This window comes from Thermobia domestica, chromosome 7 (assembly GCF_964235325.1).
Source record: "Thermobia domestica chromosome 7, izTheDome1.hap1.1, whole genome shotgun sequence".
Classification (NCBI taxonomy): domain Eukaryota; kingdom Metazoa; phylum Arthropoda; class Insecta; order Zygentoma; family Lepismatidae; genus Thermobia; species Thermobia domestica.
The window spans coordinates 179,214,624-179,230,370 of record NC_137460.1 but is presented as its reverse complement, the minus strand read 5'-3'; the positions used below and the strand labels follow the sequence as shown (position 1 = coordinate 179,230,370).

Here is a 15,747-nt window from a genome sequence, read left to right as displayed (position 1 = left end):
CTTAAGCTGCATGAATTAGTATAGAGAATACTTTATTTCGTATTATTGTAAATATTCACTACTAACGATATTAAACCATTATACACACGTATGTTCACGAATTAGCTAATGAACTTTATGAATCTGCAATTTATATTTATAGTGCGACGTAAATAAGAAGCACTGTAGCTTTTAGCAACTGCTCTGGCAACAGTTTGTTTGAAACCAATATAGTTAAGCCCAGTCACATTTACAGCAGGCGATTTTATCAGCGTATACAAAATTAATAAAATCAATGGAATACTCCATGTGACTGCAATCAATCATGCACGTTTATTACAAATGTGTTTTCTTGTCAGTATTTAGTACGACTGAACAATTACTACTCATTTGAACGCTTCCCTTGCTAGACGTTAAATAAAGAAATAATAGTACCATAATTCATTCGACAGAGCTACCAGTTGCTCGAAAATAATGTACCGATAATTATTCTTCAATTAGCATTACCTCTACCTTATATTTTTAGGTTTCCAGAATATAGCAGATGCTAGTCCAGATAATTTCCTTGGACGAAATGAGACCTAATTCCTTTTCTGTTTTATTTTAGCCTGAAAGTGACTACTTTAAACTAATATCCTGTTTTTGTCACTAACGTTAGAGAAAGAAATCGTTTTGTGAGTTAATTCTATACTACTTATATATCTTTGATCACTATAATCTTATATTCAAATAGTGTCTCGTATAGAACAGTGACAGCTTATGTTATTAGTGTTTTCAAATTATTAACAAATGATAATCAGTTATTATAATATCAGTAAAATATTCATGTTAAAAAGTATGAATATTTATCAGAGCAGAGTACATTTCACTATTTCTTCTGCTCTCCTAGTTAGTAATATCATTGTTACAAGCTTGAGTCATTTCAAGTTACTCATTGCATCGACGTTCGAAAATATGGATGTTAATAGCAAAAGTAACTATAAATAATAGTAGCAAATAGTTGGTATCACATTTCTAGGTCGGTTCGATCGCACTGTTACACTGTGAATGTTAAGAATAGATTACTCGAACTAAAAACCTCGAATCATAGATCTTATTTTATTATAACTGTAAAATTGCATGTAATTATTTATGTTCTGGTAATATTTCTCTCTCTTATACAGTTCATTTTCCAAATTATCGTGAATACAGACTTGGTTTCATAAAGGATGATCTATTCCATTACAATGTACATTTGGACATTTTCCAATAATATTTTATAATACTAATAGCTGTTATTTAAATTGACATGAAATTCTCGAATCAAAATTTTTCTTTAATTTAATCTTATCTATTTATTATATGAACAAAGAATTTTAAGTACATTAATAAAAGCATTTTGTTGAATGTACAGTAATTAACATCTTTATATTAGGTACCATTTGACATTTGTATTGCGTAGATTTACACAACGTTCCTTACAAAATCATATTTAGGTCTAGGGAATAAGTTGTATTTCAAATGCAAAACACAAATTATCTATCACATGTAAATATAATTAAAGCAAGGATTTATTTTGAGTGAGAAACATAAATCTTCCTTTCCTTTCATATCATTGCCTACTCGTACTATTCTGAAAACTCTTTTATTGCACTTATCCATTTATTCTGAAGATACTCTAAAAAATGTATGTAACTTAGCTTGTAATTGTACAGTAAAAATATAAAAATTTACTCATACATTTTGTTGAGGTTGTTGTAGGTTGTTCAGAGAGAACTAACGGTGATGGGTTAGCTTTAGACTGTAAATTGATATTTTTTATCTGTAAATACAGTTTACCCAATTCATTATTTATTTATTTTATTTATTTACGAACATAATTCCAGATACAGCTGAACGCCAGTTTACACTGGAATATCTAACAAATCTATATTCTACCTTTACATCACCAACATTAATTGAACATGTGATAAAAGGAATACATAAACCTGGTTTACATGTTCACCATTCGCCTTTATTAGATGATTTATCAATATTAACTAACGATTCTGCAATAGTACTAATTGATTATACTACGAATTCTTTTACAAAGACAACTGTTCCACTTATACGGAATTTTATCTTTCTAAATAGACCCACCAATTTCCACGGATCATTGTGATTGGCTTTATGGAATATTTGGTCATGAAACTTCGTGCACACGTTACTGGACTTGTTGGAATGGAACAGCCACTGAACAATTGTGCATTGGTGGACTTCTCTACAACGAGAATACACACTCTTGTGATTGGCCAGAAAATGTTGAAGGATGCCAAAAGCACCGTAAGTATTTAGTTATTTGTTTTGGTGAAAAAGAAATTATGTGTATGAATTACTTAGAAATTATTTAATAGTATATGTCTGTTAATACTATTTATGAAAATACATCAGAGTTTTAAACAACTATTCGTTTCTGACTACGCATATTTTTGGATAGCGGATTTTGTGCTTTTTCGTATTCATAGAAGCGAGATCAAATTAATACTTAGTCAAACTGTAAGTGTAATAATTAATACTTATATAAGTTATACTTACATAAATATTAATTAATATTTACTATGCTTATTTAAACGTGTACAAATAGTGTGTAATTGTATAGTAGGTAAGGTGCGTGATGCAATATACAGAATGTTTCTAAATAAACATCGATCAAATTAAATGCATTTTCCATTGCATATAAAATACAGAAATGAAAGGTACTTTAAAAGGAACAGTAACTTAAATAGTTTTTTTTCGCAAGTTACGAGATTTTTTTTTTTCAATGTAGGACACCCTAGTTACAGCACACTCTAATCTGTAGTCCGTTTCATCAAATACTGAAGCTACCATGTCTAGTGTGACATGATTCACTGCTGTAACACTCCTACGTCATAATTCCAGGAGGTTGGCAGGTTGCGGTGGCACGTAAACACCATCTTTTACATACCGCAGGGAATGAGGAAATTTCAGGGAGATTTTAGGAACCACTACTGAAAAGCCACTTCATTCTCACAATTCTGACCGATCCATCGTTGGGGAGGAAACAACATTCAACCAATTCCGCGCTTCAGGATGAAAACGAAGGAGCACGTCATCTTGTTGTCAAACGATGTTCGTTTTTTTTTCTCACGATCCACTTAAGGGTATGCTGGAACATTTTCAAATATGCTATACTAGTAATAGTGTTTTCCAAGAAAAGAAAGATCCACATAATTGTCATTTAAATATCCCCCTCCCCCGAAAAAAAAGAAGCACTCACTTTAGGTGAATCACTCACTTTTTGCACTATTTTATGTGGATTTTCGGACCCCCAAAATACATTATGCGTTTTCACTACACTACTAAGATCAAATGAGTCCTCATTATTAAAAATCACATGACTTAAGAAAATGATCATCTTTCATGTCAAGCATTTTTAGCGGAATTTGGAACGGGTTACTTTTTTTTCAGACTATAGGACCTGAAACAGTTGAGGACGGAACGGCCTTAATTGCAGTCTCTTTCGTAACAAGTTTTAAGCAGTTCTGATCGGCATTGCTAGTTCTTGACTCGTCACCTTACATATTTTTTGGGGCTCCGAACGAAAATTTCTCTGACTATATACCCACCGAAAACCACCTTACACTCCAATTGCTGAGTTACATCTCGCGAATTTGAAGAGACAGAAGACTTTACGCTCAAAAAGCATTTTTACAAATTGAGCCATGCTATGGTGGTGTTACAAAACACTACTTGCAAATTAAAAAAAAAAATGTTTAAATTACCCTTCCTTTTAAAGTATATTTAATTTCTTCATTGTAAATGAAGGAGAAGATTCACTTAATTAAAGCCCCAAAAATAATTTGTAATCACCCTCTATGTAAGGGATGCTAGTGTGTACGGTTTTGAAAAGAACATATTAATTTTGATCTAGTATGTGGTAATGTACAAAGCTTACCTTAAAAGGAGAAATTAAAATAGGTGAGTTTGGTTTCACTTCCTGAATCTACGATAGACTTCGGAACTTTGATAACTCAATACTGAAACTGATCGATCTATTAGGAGTAGATATACAGGAATAAGGTAAGAGGTGAAACGTATCCTTGGGATAATGAAGAAATATCAAAGTACATCTCCTACTATTAATTACTTACTTTTTTTTTTTTTTTTTTTTTTTTTTGTTAAATGAAGGATCATATTCAAACTGGATATGGTACCGGATTTCTACAACTTTCGGTTGCATTAAAGGAATGAAGTCGGGGATGAAACATGTTTTTGGACGCTTAACTCGTTGCGGAAATCTCATTCTTTCTTATTCATTTTTTATCTAAGGAAATCCATAGTGAAACAAGAAGTAAATACATTTCTACCACTTACTGTTTTCGTAGAAAGATGATGGTAAAGGTGGTATCTTTCCCTGAAACACTGAGTCGATTAAAAAAATGTTTTCCGCTATCTGTTGTAAGTTTTCTATTGTGGTTATCAACGTTCAAACCTGAAAAGCAATCCAGCTTTTTACAAATTCCAATTTGAATAGAGAATTACGGATGACATAGAACTATTCTTGGTATGCTGAATTGATTTTAAAAAATCGTTATCTCTTACCATTTTTGCATTATGGAGATCAATATTGAAACCGGAAGTAATAAATTTCTTCCACTTCCGATTTGAGTAGAGAAATGCAGATGAATATATCGATATTATGTTTTCTTCACATGTTGAATCGATTCCAAAAGTCAGAATATCACTATATTTATCGTATTTGCTCTATGGTGATCAACGTTAAAACTGGAAATTGTTAAATTCTATCACTTCCGGGTTGCATAGAGAATTCTTGAGCTTCGTAACTTGTCTCGTAGTACTATTACCATTGTTAGGGCAATAACAGTTTAAATGTATTCTACTAGTATCACACAAGAGTTCAAAGTGATAATAATAGTTATGTACTCCTATTAAAGTTTGTTAAATGTTAGTCAGCGTATAGTGAAAAATTAGGACTGTTCCTTTCCTTGTGACACTGTATTACTCATCAATGTAAGGGAATCATTTGTAAACTAGAAGTTTTAAAGTATTGTTTATTTATTATCTGCATATCTTATATTTAATGAACAGGTTTAACGCTATCTGTAAGAAATGCATTTTAAAACATTATAACATTTAGGTAAGGATATGTAAATCAAATTACAAACAATATCATACTTCTACTTTCCACATACAAATGTTTATAATAAAGTATCTAGTCATAGTAGCTATCATAAACACGTGATTTATTTAATGATGGGAAAATGGAACCGACATAAACCAGTAAAATAGCTGCCACGTAGTGCCATGCAAGGGCTCCATAACAAAAGTTTTTTGAAAGATGAAGAAGGCAAAATTTTCCCCACGACTTTTTGCATAGAAAATTTTGGACTTTTTTGAACAGTCCAACGTTAATGAAATGAAAAATTACCAGGACGTTCCATCATTCTCTTCTTACTATAAACCGGAAAAAGTATTTAACTATTACATTCTGAATATATATATATATATATATATATATATATATATATATATATATATATACAGGAGCGGATCCAGAATATGATCAAGGGAGGGGCTAAACCATATTTTGCCGTTTTATCCAGTGTAAAGCAGGATTGAAGCCCATTTTATCCAGTGTATATCTGAGTGTCAAGGCGGGGGGCTATAGCCCCTATAGCCCCTCTTGGATCCGCCACTGTATATATATATATATATATATATATATATATATATATATATATATATACGAAAAGTTCCATAATCAAAGGTAATCGATCCCTTGATAGGAAAGAAAACGAGAAAATCGATAGACAGAGTGGGTTTTCTAGTTCAAACAAGTCGTTTGTATAACTACTATAGTAGTATCCTACTACGAAAATGTTTTAATGGTAATTTGGTTTTAATAGTGTTAGCAACGATTGCTCTCAAAATGTAAGTATTTATATTTAGTGGAACAAAATTATCTTTTATGATTTATACATAAACTAAAACTTCAGGTTTTCTAAAACTAAAGACACATCTACATAACTGGTTACGCGAAACATGTGTAATTATCTATATAGGGAAAAGTGGAGTATAACCGGATAGTTAAGGTTTGATGGCTTCTGGAAGGTAAATCTGTGCTATTGTAGTTTTGTAAGATTATATATCGAACAAGTAGTATATAGATTGATGTTTATTATTATGACCTTACCAATTGCAGAGCTCTATAACTTATTTCTTAATGCTTTTATAAAAGAAAAAAGTCAAATTACCCAGTTTTACTCAATCGGTTGAGTAAAACCATTGGCTAGCTTCATACTCTATCGACTCCATGATTGTCGGTCCGACTTCCGTTTGTAACTTCTAGGCATCTTCAAATTTGGAAAGAAAGAAGACATAGACCGAACATTTGTAAAACAGCATCACGATAAATACACAGTACGTCTAAACTCTACAGCTTACCGTTGGGCTAGCTGAGTGTATTTCCTATCTAAATTTCAGTTTTTTTTTTTTTTTTTTTGTATTTTCATTCAAAACAAACATAGTCACTTTGTTACTGGTATTGTATTAATTATTTAAAGAAAATTGTACAATGAATGCAATGTCAAAACATAATAAGTGTTTTATAGATTTTATGCTTACAAATCGTCTAGTCTTCGACATTTTCAGACCTATAAACACAACACAAATAATAATGTGTAGTGTTATGCTAATTATTAAAATATTTCAATATGTTAACTTTTATTTTTAGATTGAATAGTTAGATCTACTAAAAACATAAAACAATTAAGCTATTCTCATTTCCAGAAAGTAATTGAGTACAAACCGGTACTAATGGGTCGTACCCCACCGTAGGTAACCAGTTTCAGCCCATTTCTACTTGTTAGACAAAACATGGTGTCACCACACCTAGCAGAGGGATAAATGCGATTAGTTAGTGTCAAAACAATCCTTTATAAATGTTACATGAGTAATGCTATTTACCTGTGTATTCACTGCAGCGGAATGCTAAGTTGGAAACCAATAAAGATACCCAGCCCAGAACCGAACATGGATCTCGTTAGTTTTGAATGTTGTAAAGACATTTTTGATTGGAGAATTCACTATAGTAAAACAAAGGTGATACCTGCACTAAAAATAATAAAAAGTAACTAAATAAATATATTTAAATAAGTAGGAAAGGTCGGCTCTTTTGCATTTCTAGCCTTAATAAATCTCTTTGGGGACACGTTGATAGTTGTATTTGGTGGGAATATTTGTGGTTTCTTCAAATTAGTGACTTATTTTGAAGGTGTAAAATGTGTAAGAAACCATAATAACAAATCCCCTTGATTTCATCTATATGTACCCCGGTTGTTTCTACGGAGCTTCTTTCCTCGGAGTCCAGTTGCTATCTCTCTTCTGGAGGTCATGAACGAGTAACATCATTAAAGTTAATCAAGCCACCTTACTAGATTTTAAATTCCAACAAAGATATTTTGCACGTACACTTTTGATAATTATCATAATGAATATTGATGATTGGTTACACCATGGTTTCAGTGACTTTTTTGCTATTCTGCATCGAAGGGCCCAGTTTCGACTGCCTATCTGTAAGATAAGTAATAGTTTTTGGTAGTTGTAATTACAAGTTCTTGAAATTCTGTAATTTTAAACAGTGTTGCAAACTTTACCAATGTTTATTATATTTCTGAAAAAGGTGAGATGTCAGATTGGTGTAACCGACATTTATTGAAAATGGCCTATCAGTTGGACGTGATACTATCTAAGCACTTCTAAGATTTTGTAGAAAGGAAAATTTCCATTCCTTTGTGGCTTCTTTCCTACTTGCTAGAAATACGTCATAACATGATCATACTATTTGACACTTCCTATCTGCAGTGACATGTCTGTCTCAATTGCAATATTACTGTTGTAGAGGTCTCAAAATTTGGATGTTTGTAATACTGCAACGACCTTGGTTTGTAACTGAATAATAAACATGGTGTAGCATAGTAAGTTTTGGTTTAACATAGACATTTGAAACATGTAATTACCTAACATAATGTCATTTAAAAGTGTATATAACTTTATGCTTAAAAGATATAACACTGTTAATTAGGTGGCACTGCAGAGTGTACCAAACAATATCTCCCTGTCGATAATTGCAATACAAAATTTCATCGAATTTTGTCAATTAATTTAAAAGTTACAAGTTCATTTCAAGATAAATGATCCACTCCGTATATAAAGATATCTATCTCTCACTCTTGGAATTCATTACAGCTCCATTAGCATTTAGAGAAAACAAAATGAAAAGCTTAGTTTCACCACATTTTGTTCTTCCCTCCTTTCAGCTCTCTGCAACGATGATCCAAATGGCAACGTTCCTCTTGGAAAGTCTTGCAACCGATACTGGCAATGTCAAGGAGGTTATCCCCGCCTTCAGCGCTGCCCAGCTATGCTAGTGTTTGACAGAAAATCTTTGCGATGTGTTGTACCACCCACAGAAGAATGTGATGTACCTACAACTCCTCCTCCACCTCCAGAAGAGGAAGACGAAAACGTTCCCCAGATACTGAGGCCGAGACCCGGACAAGGTGAGGGAAGACCAAGACCATTCCCAGGTAACGACAATAGACAACAGCAAGCCAGCGGAGATCTGAACATTCCACCTGGAGCTTTGCCAATTCCTCTGAGAAACAGGCCTCGAAATTGAGACTTGTTCAGTCCAAGTTTGGTTTTTACGTGCGTTTCAAAGACTTCTTTTTATATATAAAAATAACGATATACTTAATATGTCGAAATCGCAAGAAACAATTCAATGTTTTCCAAGAGCTGTGCGTTAAGGGTCAGTTACTTAAAACGCCTCATAAAGAAAACTTCAACGAACTTTCCTACTATAACTTCATTCCTAATTTTTGTTAAAATGTGTAGTCTGAAAGAACGTACTTCATAAGGGTCATGTTATACCCAGCTATGTCTATTTACTTCAGAAGTCCTGCAAGTACATGAACTACGTTCTAATAGCTTATAATCTTTGCCATAAGATACTATATTCAGCATTATTTTTTTTTTAAATATTATTTTCCAAAATACACTTCAATATTTAAATCTACATTTATTTGAACAAAAAGTTTACAGTGTTTTGTTTTTAATAGAAAGTTTGCAAGCTCTTCTATATACATTGAGGTATATTGAACTACATATAATAAAACATCTACATAACAGTTCCAATTTATAATTTAATCGCAGTAGATTTTTAAGTCTTGTATGGACAGCTTTAGGATAAGAATATCAGGGAATAGGTTATTCATATTTTCCTCCAAGTGATTTATATAATATTATTCGAAATAAGAAAGAAGTATTAACGAAATACAGCATGTACATAAGAAGACTGTGTTCTGACTCGTTTATATATATTATGATTACAAATCTATAGATTTGGACAAACAAACCTTCCAAAAAATACGGAAGACAAACTTTTTTACCTCCTAACTAATAATTCTACTGTAATTTTAGTAAATTAATAAACCTAAGAATAGCATAACGTTTATATTTTCTTATCTATATACATTTATAACTCGTTCTTAGCTTCGAATCCAAACAAATATATTTTTAAGGACGCTATAAAATTGATGATCTTAATATTAAATATGTCATGTGTTTTGTATTGTGATTGAGTGTAATCGTTCATATTGAGTAAATAAAACACAAATGTTTTTTCCCTTTTTTGTATTCTTTATAAATCTTTTTTAAGATATTTTCCTTCTCCTTTACCATAGGATAAGCTAGTACTAGATAGTTTAAATTGCACCAAAATATCTTTTAAAATAATTCTAAATGAAAAAGTAAGAGATACATGTCAATTTGAAAAGATGTAGAAATATGTGAAAAAAGAGGAATAAAATTTTTATATATACACAATGTAAACAGACATTAAAAGTAATACTTAGAATTATTGAGTAAATTTTTGATACACGAAGGAACATGCTCAAAATTTGCTAAGAGTGTATCGTCCTGGATATAATCTGAGTAGCGATTTGGATCCCTCTTTAACAGTAGGTTCCTTTTTTATGAGCTAGCTTTACATCGAACGTAAAACGCAACCTATTAAGAAAACAGAATGGAATAATACGAAACACTGTGCTACTATCCCTTGAGCAGACTGCATGTAAACTCAAGAGGTGGTTTCCATAGCAGTTAGATTTCAGCTTTTATGCAGTTTACCTTTATTGTGTATGTATATTTCACTAGACTCATATTTTGTAACTATAACATATTCAGTGAATATTTTAATTTGTTTATTCGACATGATCTGCAAAATTCGATGTAAGGATCTTTTAACGTATGGTGAAAAAAAAAATGCACAAAATTGTAATTCGTTTGCCACACTGAACATCCGCAATTTTATTGTGTTCTCTGATTGTTAAACAAGAATGACATCTGAACTTTAATATACAAACATATTTACGCCATATCTGCTGGCCTTCCAACAATTGCAAGGAACTTCTTGCGTGGATGACGCGAAACACGATGTATAAATTTCATTCAAGCATCTACGGATCCGTCGGATAAGACCTGCAACGGATGTTGGCTGATAATTATTGGTATACACTTGTCTCTTTAAATTTGCCCAAAAGTCCTCAGTAGGCCGAAGTTGAGGAACATTAGGACGATTTTGATTTTTGGGTATGTATCGTATACCATAGTGAGCCAGGCTGCAAGACTTTCTGTAGCGTAGTGGCAGCTGCCTAAATCTGGCCAAAACACCACATTGTCTCCACGATGATACGTTCAGATGAACTGTTTAACTTTCGGCAGACAGAACTCCACATACCGTTCAGTGTTCAGCGCAAGACCCGTTCTGAAAAATTGCGGTTTAGAGAGTCTCTTTTCACTCATCGCAAGCCATAGGAACACCTTTTGTGGATATTTTGATTTCGGAGAAAAACGCATTGAATCAGCACATCATCAGTTCCTAGATCGTAGTACGATTTAGGCTGCCACTCGTGATCATCTAATGTAAAATAGGTCTCATCGTCCATGATGCAGAGTACATCATTTGTAACAGTGAGCATTTTGGTGACCACAGTTCTTAAACGTTGTTTCTGAATCACAATGTGTTGTTCCGCACCTTTCGGCATAGTTTTCCGTTTACGTCTGGTAATTTCCATTTTCTGTAAAGCATCCTTCACTGTATTTTTATCACAGTGAAATTTCCTACCAAGTTCTCGGTACGATTTTGCCACCTTACCTGCAGTAGCTCGTCAAAGTTGTCTCAACAACTTGGGATCACTTAATGTCGATTTCCGTACACTGCCGACCTTCCTTTCCACGTTCATACGACACAATATTATACACCGTTCGTCTGGAATATCTCACACTCTGGAAGTGTTTCACAAGGTCTGACTTTAACATTCGGAATGTCTTTCCAATATTGCACGATTACTTTACGATGCTGTTCCTCATTTAACGCCAAACTCATTTCATTGTGCGTCATTCTTCTCCTGCACTTGCTAATGCACGACAGATACACTAACCTTCCTGTATAACTCATATCGTGTGCCACGGTTCATTGTTGCCAGGGTTTGCAGTGTTGCAAATTTTGTGCAAATTTTTTTCACCATACGTTATTTGCTTATCATTCTCTCCTAGATTACTTTCCACTCTTTTAGTCACTCATTTTCGTGTTAGCTACATCTCCTTCTTTTCTTTGTTTCTCTTTCACCAAATCTTCTTGGTCCCCTAAACGAGTTTCTTTGCTCAATGTCCAGTTCTGTACGTTTCGCAATGACAATTGCAAATGTGTGCTAAATTAAATTCAAATCCTTACAGTTCAAATTGCATTACACTGTTTAAAGGCGAAATGTTTTATACAGCTTCTCCTAATAAGTCAAATTTTAGTTCTTCTTCATATACATTTGGTCGGTGAACCCAAAAATCATGTTGAAAAATGTCTCCCAGCTAGATATCGGAGCAAATAGAGTAAATAGTTCCCGGATGTATTTTTCGCATACATAGCAACATTCGACTTTCCCTCATATCACTGTTCAGTTACCGAAAGTATCATGGTGAAATCGCTCGCAGTGTTCGTGACTAAACGTTCTTTTCTATAAAGTTTTACACTTTATAATTATATAGTCCTTCTAATGTTGAAATGCATTACTTTTGTGGTGTTTTCGTTGTTGTTATTGTTTCCACTTTCTATTTCAAATCACAACAACAACTTTAACGACAAACCAAGAAATGGACTGTCTATTACATTTAGTGTTTTTATAATCTGGCCACCCTGCAAAGTAATACATAAAACCATTTGTATCTCCTCTCCTGACAACTTCTTTAACCAATAACAATATGTAAATGCAACAACAGCGAATCCTCAACACTGACGCAGGAACTCGTCAGATACGTAATACATGTCTTGCCCAAGTGTTCCATTCACAGATATAGCAAGAATACTTTGTGTTCCCTTGAAAACCAAGCAAAATCGCAATAACCTTGATATCTCGATGCACTAAACCATTCATGTTTATTGTAGCTTATGGAACTTAGGACACGTTTTAACATGGAATAAATTTCTATATCTAGAACTTCATCTCCAACGTATGCATATGTAACGTATACATATTTAACGTATATATGGCTGGTCATATGTTAATATTGTATAATAGGACAGGTTCAAGACTTGGGTGCGTTAATAAAGAACCTCCATGTGTCTGATTACTAACTGATGTTCTATTTCTGAAATACATCTTCAGCATTTATTCAGAACGATATATCGTCTTCACTATAGATATACCCTTCGTGTTTATGTGAGTCCTGAAAACCTGAGGCTCGTTTGTATCGGTTAAAAGATTCCGTTGTTGCAAACGTAATGGTAGCAATTCTTCTTTACACTTGAGAGTTCCAAACTCCTAACCAGATCACTCAGTTCTCATTGCGAATATGTGTGTCTCATTTAAGGAAGATATTGGCATATATGTACACCCTTAAAAATTTCCTTGCTCAGAAATGTGAAAAATACACGTTCAAAACAAAATAAATAATTTTTACTCACATTTGAGGAAAAATGTCTCATTATTTTCAAACATGTTTTCATATGTGAGCTCAAGGCAAATTCTCAGGTTCCCATTTATGAGATTTCCTCATTTCTTAAAAACGAGACTGGAATAGTGCATGATTTGCAATATCATAGAAGATTAAAAAGTAAAGGTAACAATCTTACCGAAATAATATTACACTGTACTATGTTTTATAATGAAGTAATAGTGCAAGGGGATTTCAGTTGTAGCAGAATGCGAATGAACATGAGCACGCAGTACGGTGATGCAGCTGAGGCAGGGGCGGATCCAGAACGGACTTCTATGGGGCGGTGGGTTGTAATACTGCTACTTACTGTTAGAGCTACTTTTAAGAACTCCGAACTCTGGTATGGGTTTTATTTATAGCTATATAAAATAAGAAAGTTTCCTCTTCTGGAGGGCTATCACCCCGATCGCCCCCTGGATCTGCCCCTGAGCTGAGGTGACATATGGTTACACATCACATGACAGCGGCGAAGAGACAAGCATATCAGCTTTCGAACGTAAGTAAAATTATGCTAAGAAACTGTAAGAGGCACAGTTCGTTAGTTTACTTGCCTAATTATGGTATGAATATAACTGGTAAATTGTAAACCTACTTCCATAGATTAAATTACACTGTAATACATTCGTTAGAGTGTAGAACGTTGACCTTTCTCATATAGGTTAGCAGTCAGGTTGGCTCCTCTATGTACTTTGAAAAGTTATCCCTGCAAGGAATGAAACCTTTCTTCTCCAGGGGGGTAACTTTTTCTCAGAGGGGTAAATCCCTGGAATTCCCCCCGTCAATTCGCACACTGCATATAGTACTGCACGCATTTGTTCTTAATTCAACGTAGGGGCCGCAGTAGCTCAGTGGTATAGCGTTCACCTCTGACGCGTGAGGCCTTTGGTTTGATCCCAGCTCGCGGCAAGTGGGATTTGTGGTGAACAAACGCAGTGTTTGCGTGGGTTTTCTCGGGATTCTCCTGTTTCTTCCTATTGTCTCATTCATTCTCATCATCATAGTTTCCTTTAGCCTGACCGACAAACTGTGGGACGTAAAACTCAAAGATCTCCTTTTTAAAAAAATTAATGTCTCAAGATTGTGCTCCAAGGCTAAGGAAGACAGTGATAGAGGTGGATAATAATGATGTAATAAAAATGTGGACGTACGTTTCTTGGCAGTTTTTGCATGAATACGGGTTTGTACCCTTGTTTTTTATCTGAATTGTGTCCTTAGTAGTGGAGTTTCCAGCATATTTCTGACGGGCAGAAATTGTCGCATGCTACTATCGTAATGAAAAAAAGGTGGAAGGTAGAGGGTGAGACCTGGGTCTTCGGACTCTCCCCGAAATCGCTACTTTTATGTAAATTTTATCCAATTTTAGGAGCAATTTTATAAATTTTAATACAATTTGTCCTCGTATTGAACTTGGGCTCCTCCGAAATAAATTCCTGTGTATGTTTCGTGTGGGAGGAAGCTGGATAATCATGGAAAGGCCCACGCACACGGTGATTCCTCATGTAGGCAACCTGTTTATGGCAGATAAGTAGACATATTGGGCCGCGATGACTAAGTGGTAGAACTCGTCAACGATGCAGGCACGGACTTGCCCAAGTGGCTAGGCGGCAATCGCTGCACAGACAAGGGCCAAACCAAAAGGGGGCCAAATGAAAATTTTAAAAAGAGGTAAAGTCAGAAGGAAAAGAAAAAAATGTGGAAAACGTGTGCGACAACACATTCTTGTAAACAGTCATAGCGGCAATTTGCATACATCAAGCTCTTCGAGCGTTTCATTAAAATTTTGATGCGACTGACGTCTCCTTAAAGCAGTAGCGTAACTGAGGGGCCCGCACGGCCTGCAGTGCTGGGGGGCAGCAGAGTTTGGGGGCCCACCACGAAGAAAATGTCAAAAATTAAAAGCAACAAAAAAGTGAGCTGAATACGGAATATCAATTTCCCTGAATAATATTATTTACTTTAGAAAAGGAAAAATATGCTCTGGATGAAAAATTTATCCATTCTAGTAATATCAGTTTAAAAAATCATCTTAGCACTCGAGGATTAAGGAAAAATAATTTTGCTGCCGTCTGTACATTGTGCTGAACATGGCTCTTTTTGGCGCAAAAATTTAAGCAAAAGGAATATGTATCCCTATTACTACATTCAGTTCAAAACCTTTATAACTTAAATTGTTGAGTTTTCAAATTGGTATTACACAATGAAATAAAGTTGCAAACAACGATTCAGGAACCAGCATATCTCCTATTAATAGATAACTATACTTTGGCTTCTAGCATTCCCGGTGTATGCACACTTTTTTTATATATATTATTTTAATTTATAACCTAACCTATGAGTGTTTCTGCAGCAGAGAGATCTTTTTCAAAATTAAACTGATAAAGAATTATTTACGCAGTTCAATGTCTCAAGAACGGTTGACCAGTCTCAGTATTTCAAGTGTTGAATGTGAGAGAACAAGAGCAATAGATGTAAGTAATATGGCGAGGTACGAGCTATACGAATTCGCAAATGGGGTGAAATACGTTTCTCTGTAAACAAGATAACTTTTTACCTATAACAGCTAGGGGGCTCAAATTTGGTATATAGATAATTAGGTCAATACCAAGATCCAATAACCGAACTAGCCATCTAGGTCCACTCTCAAGGTAAAAGGTCAAATTGAAGACTTTGGGGCAAATCCCGTCAAGTCCAGACAGTGAAAGTGTAAAGGAGATA

At 34.2% G+C, this 15,747-nt stretch overlaps 1 protein-coding gene across 2 annotated transcripts in view; it reads left to right on the top strand.

Moving 5' to 3' along the window:
• Positions 1-9,015, top strand: part of LOC145690591 (protein obstructor-E-like) — a 78,186-nt gene extending 69,171 nt beyond the window's left edge. For both annotated transcript variants that reach the window (XM_081765631.1, XM_081765630.1), the window contains exons 3-4: positions 2,092-2,280; positions 8,298-9,015. In XM_081765631.1, coding sequence (XP_081621757.1) covers positions 2,092-2,280; positions 8,298-8,659 — 551 coding nt within the window. In that variant the 3' untranslated portion in view covers positions 8,660-9,015. The remainder of the gene's footprint in view (positions 1-2,091; positions 2,281-8,297) is intronic.
• The last annotated feature ends 6,732 nt before the right edge of the window (positions 9,016-15,747 follow it).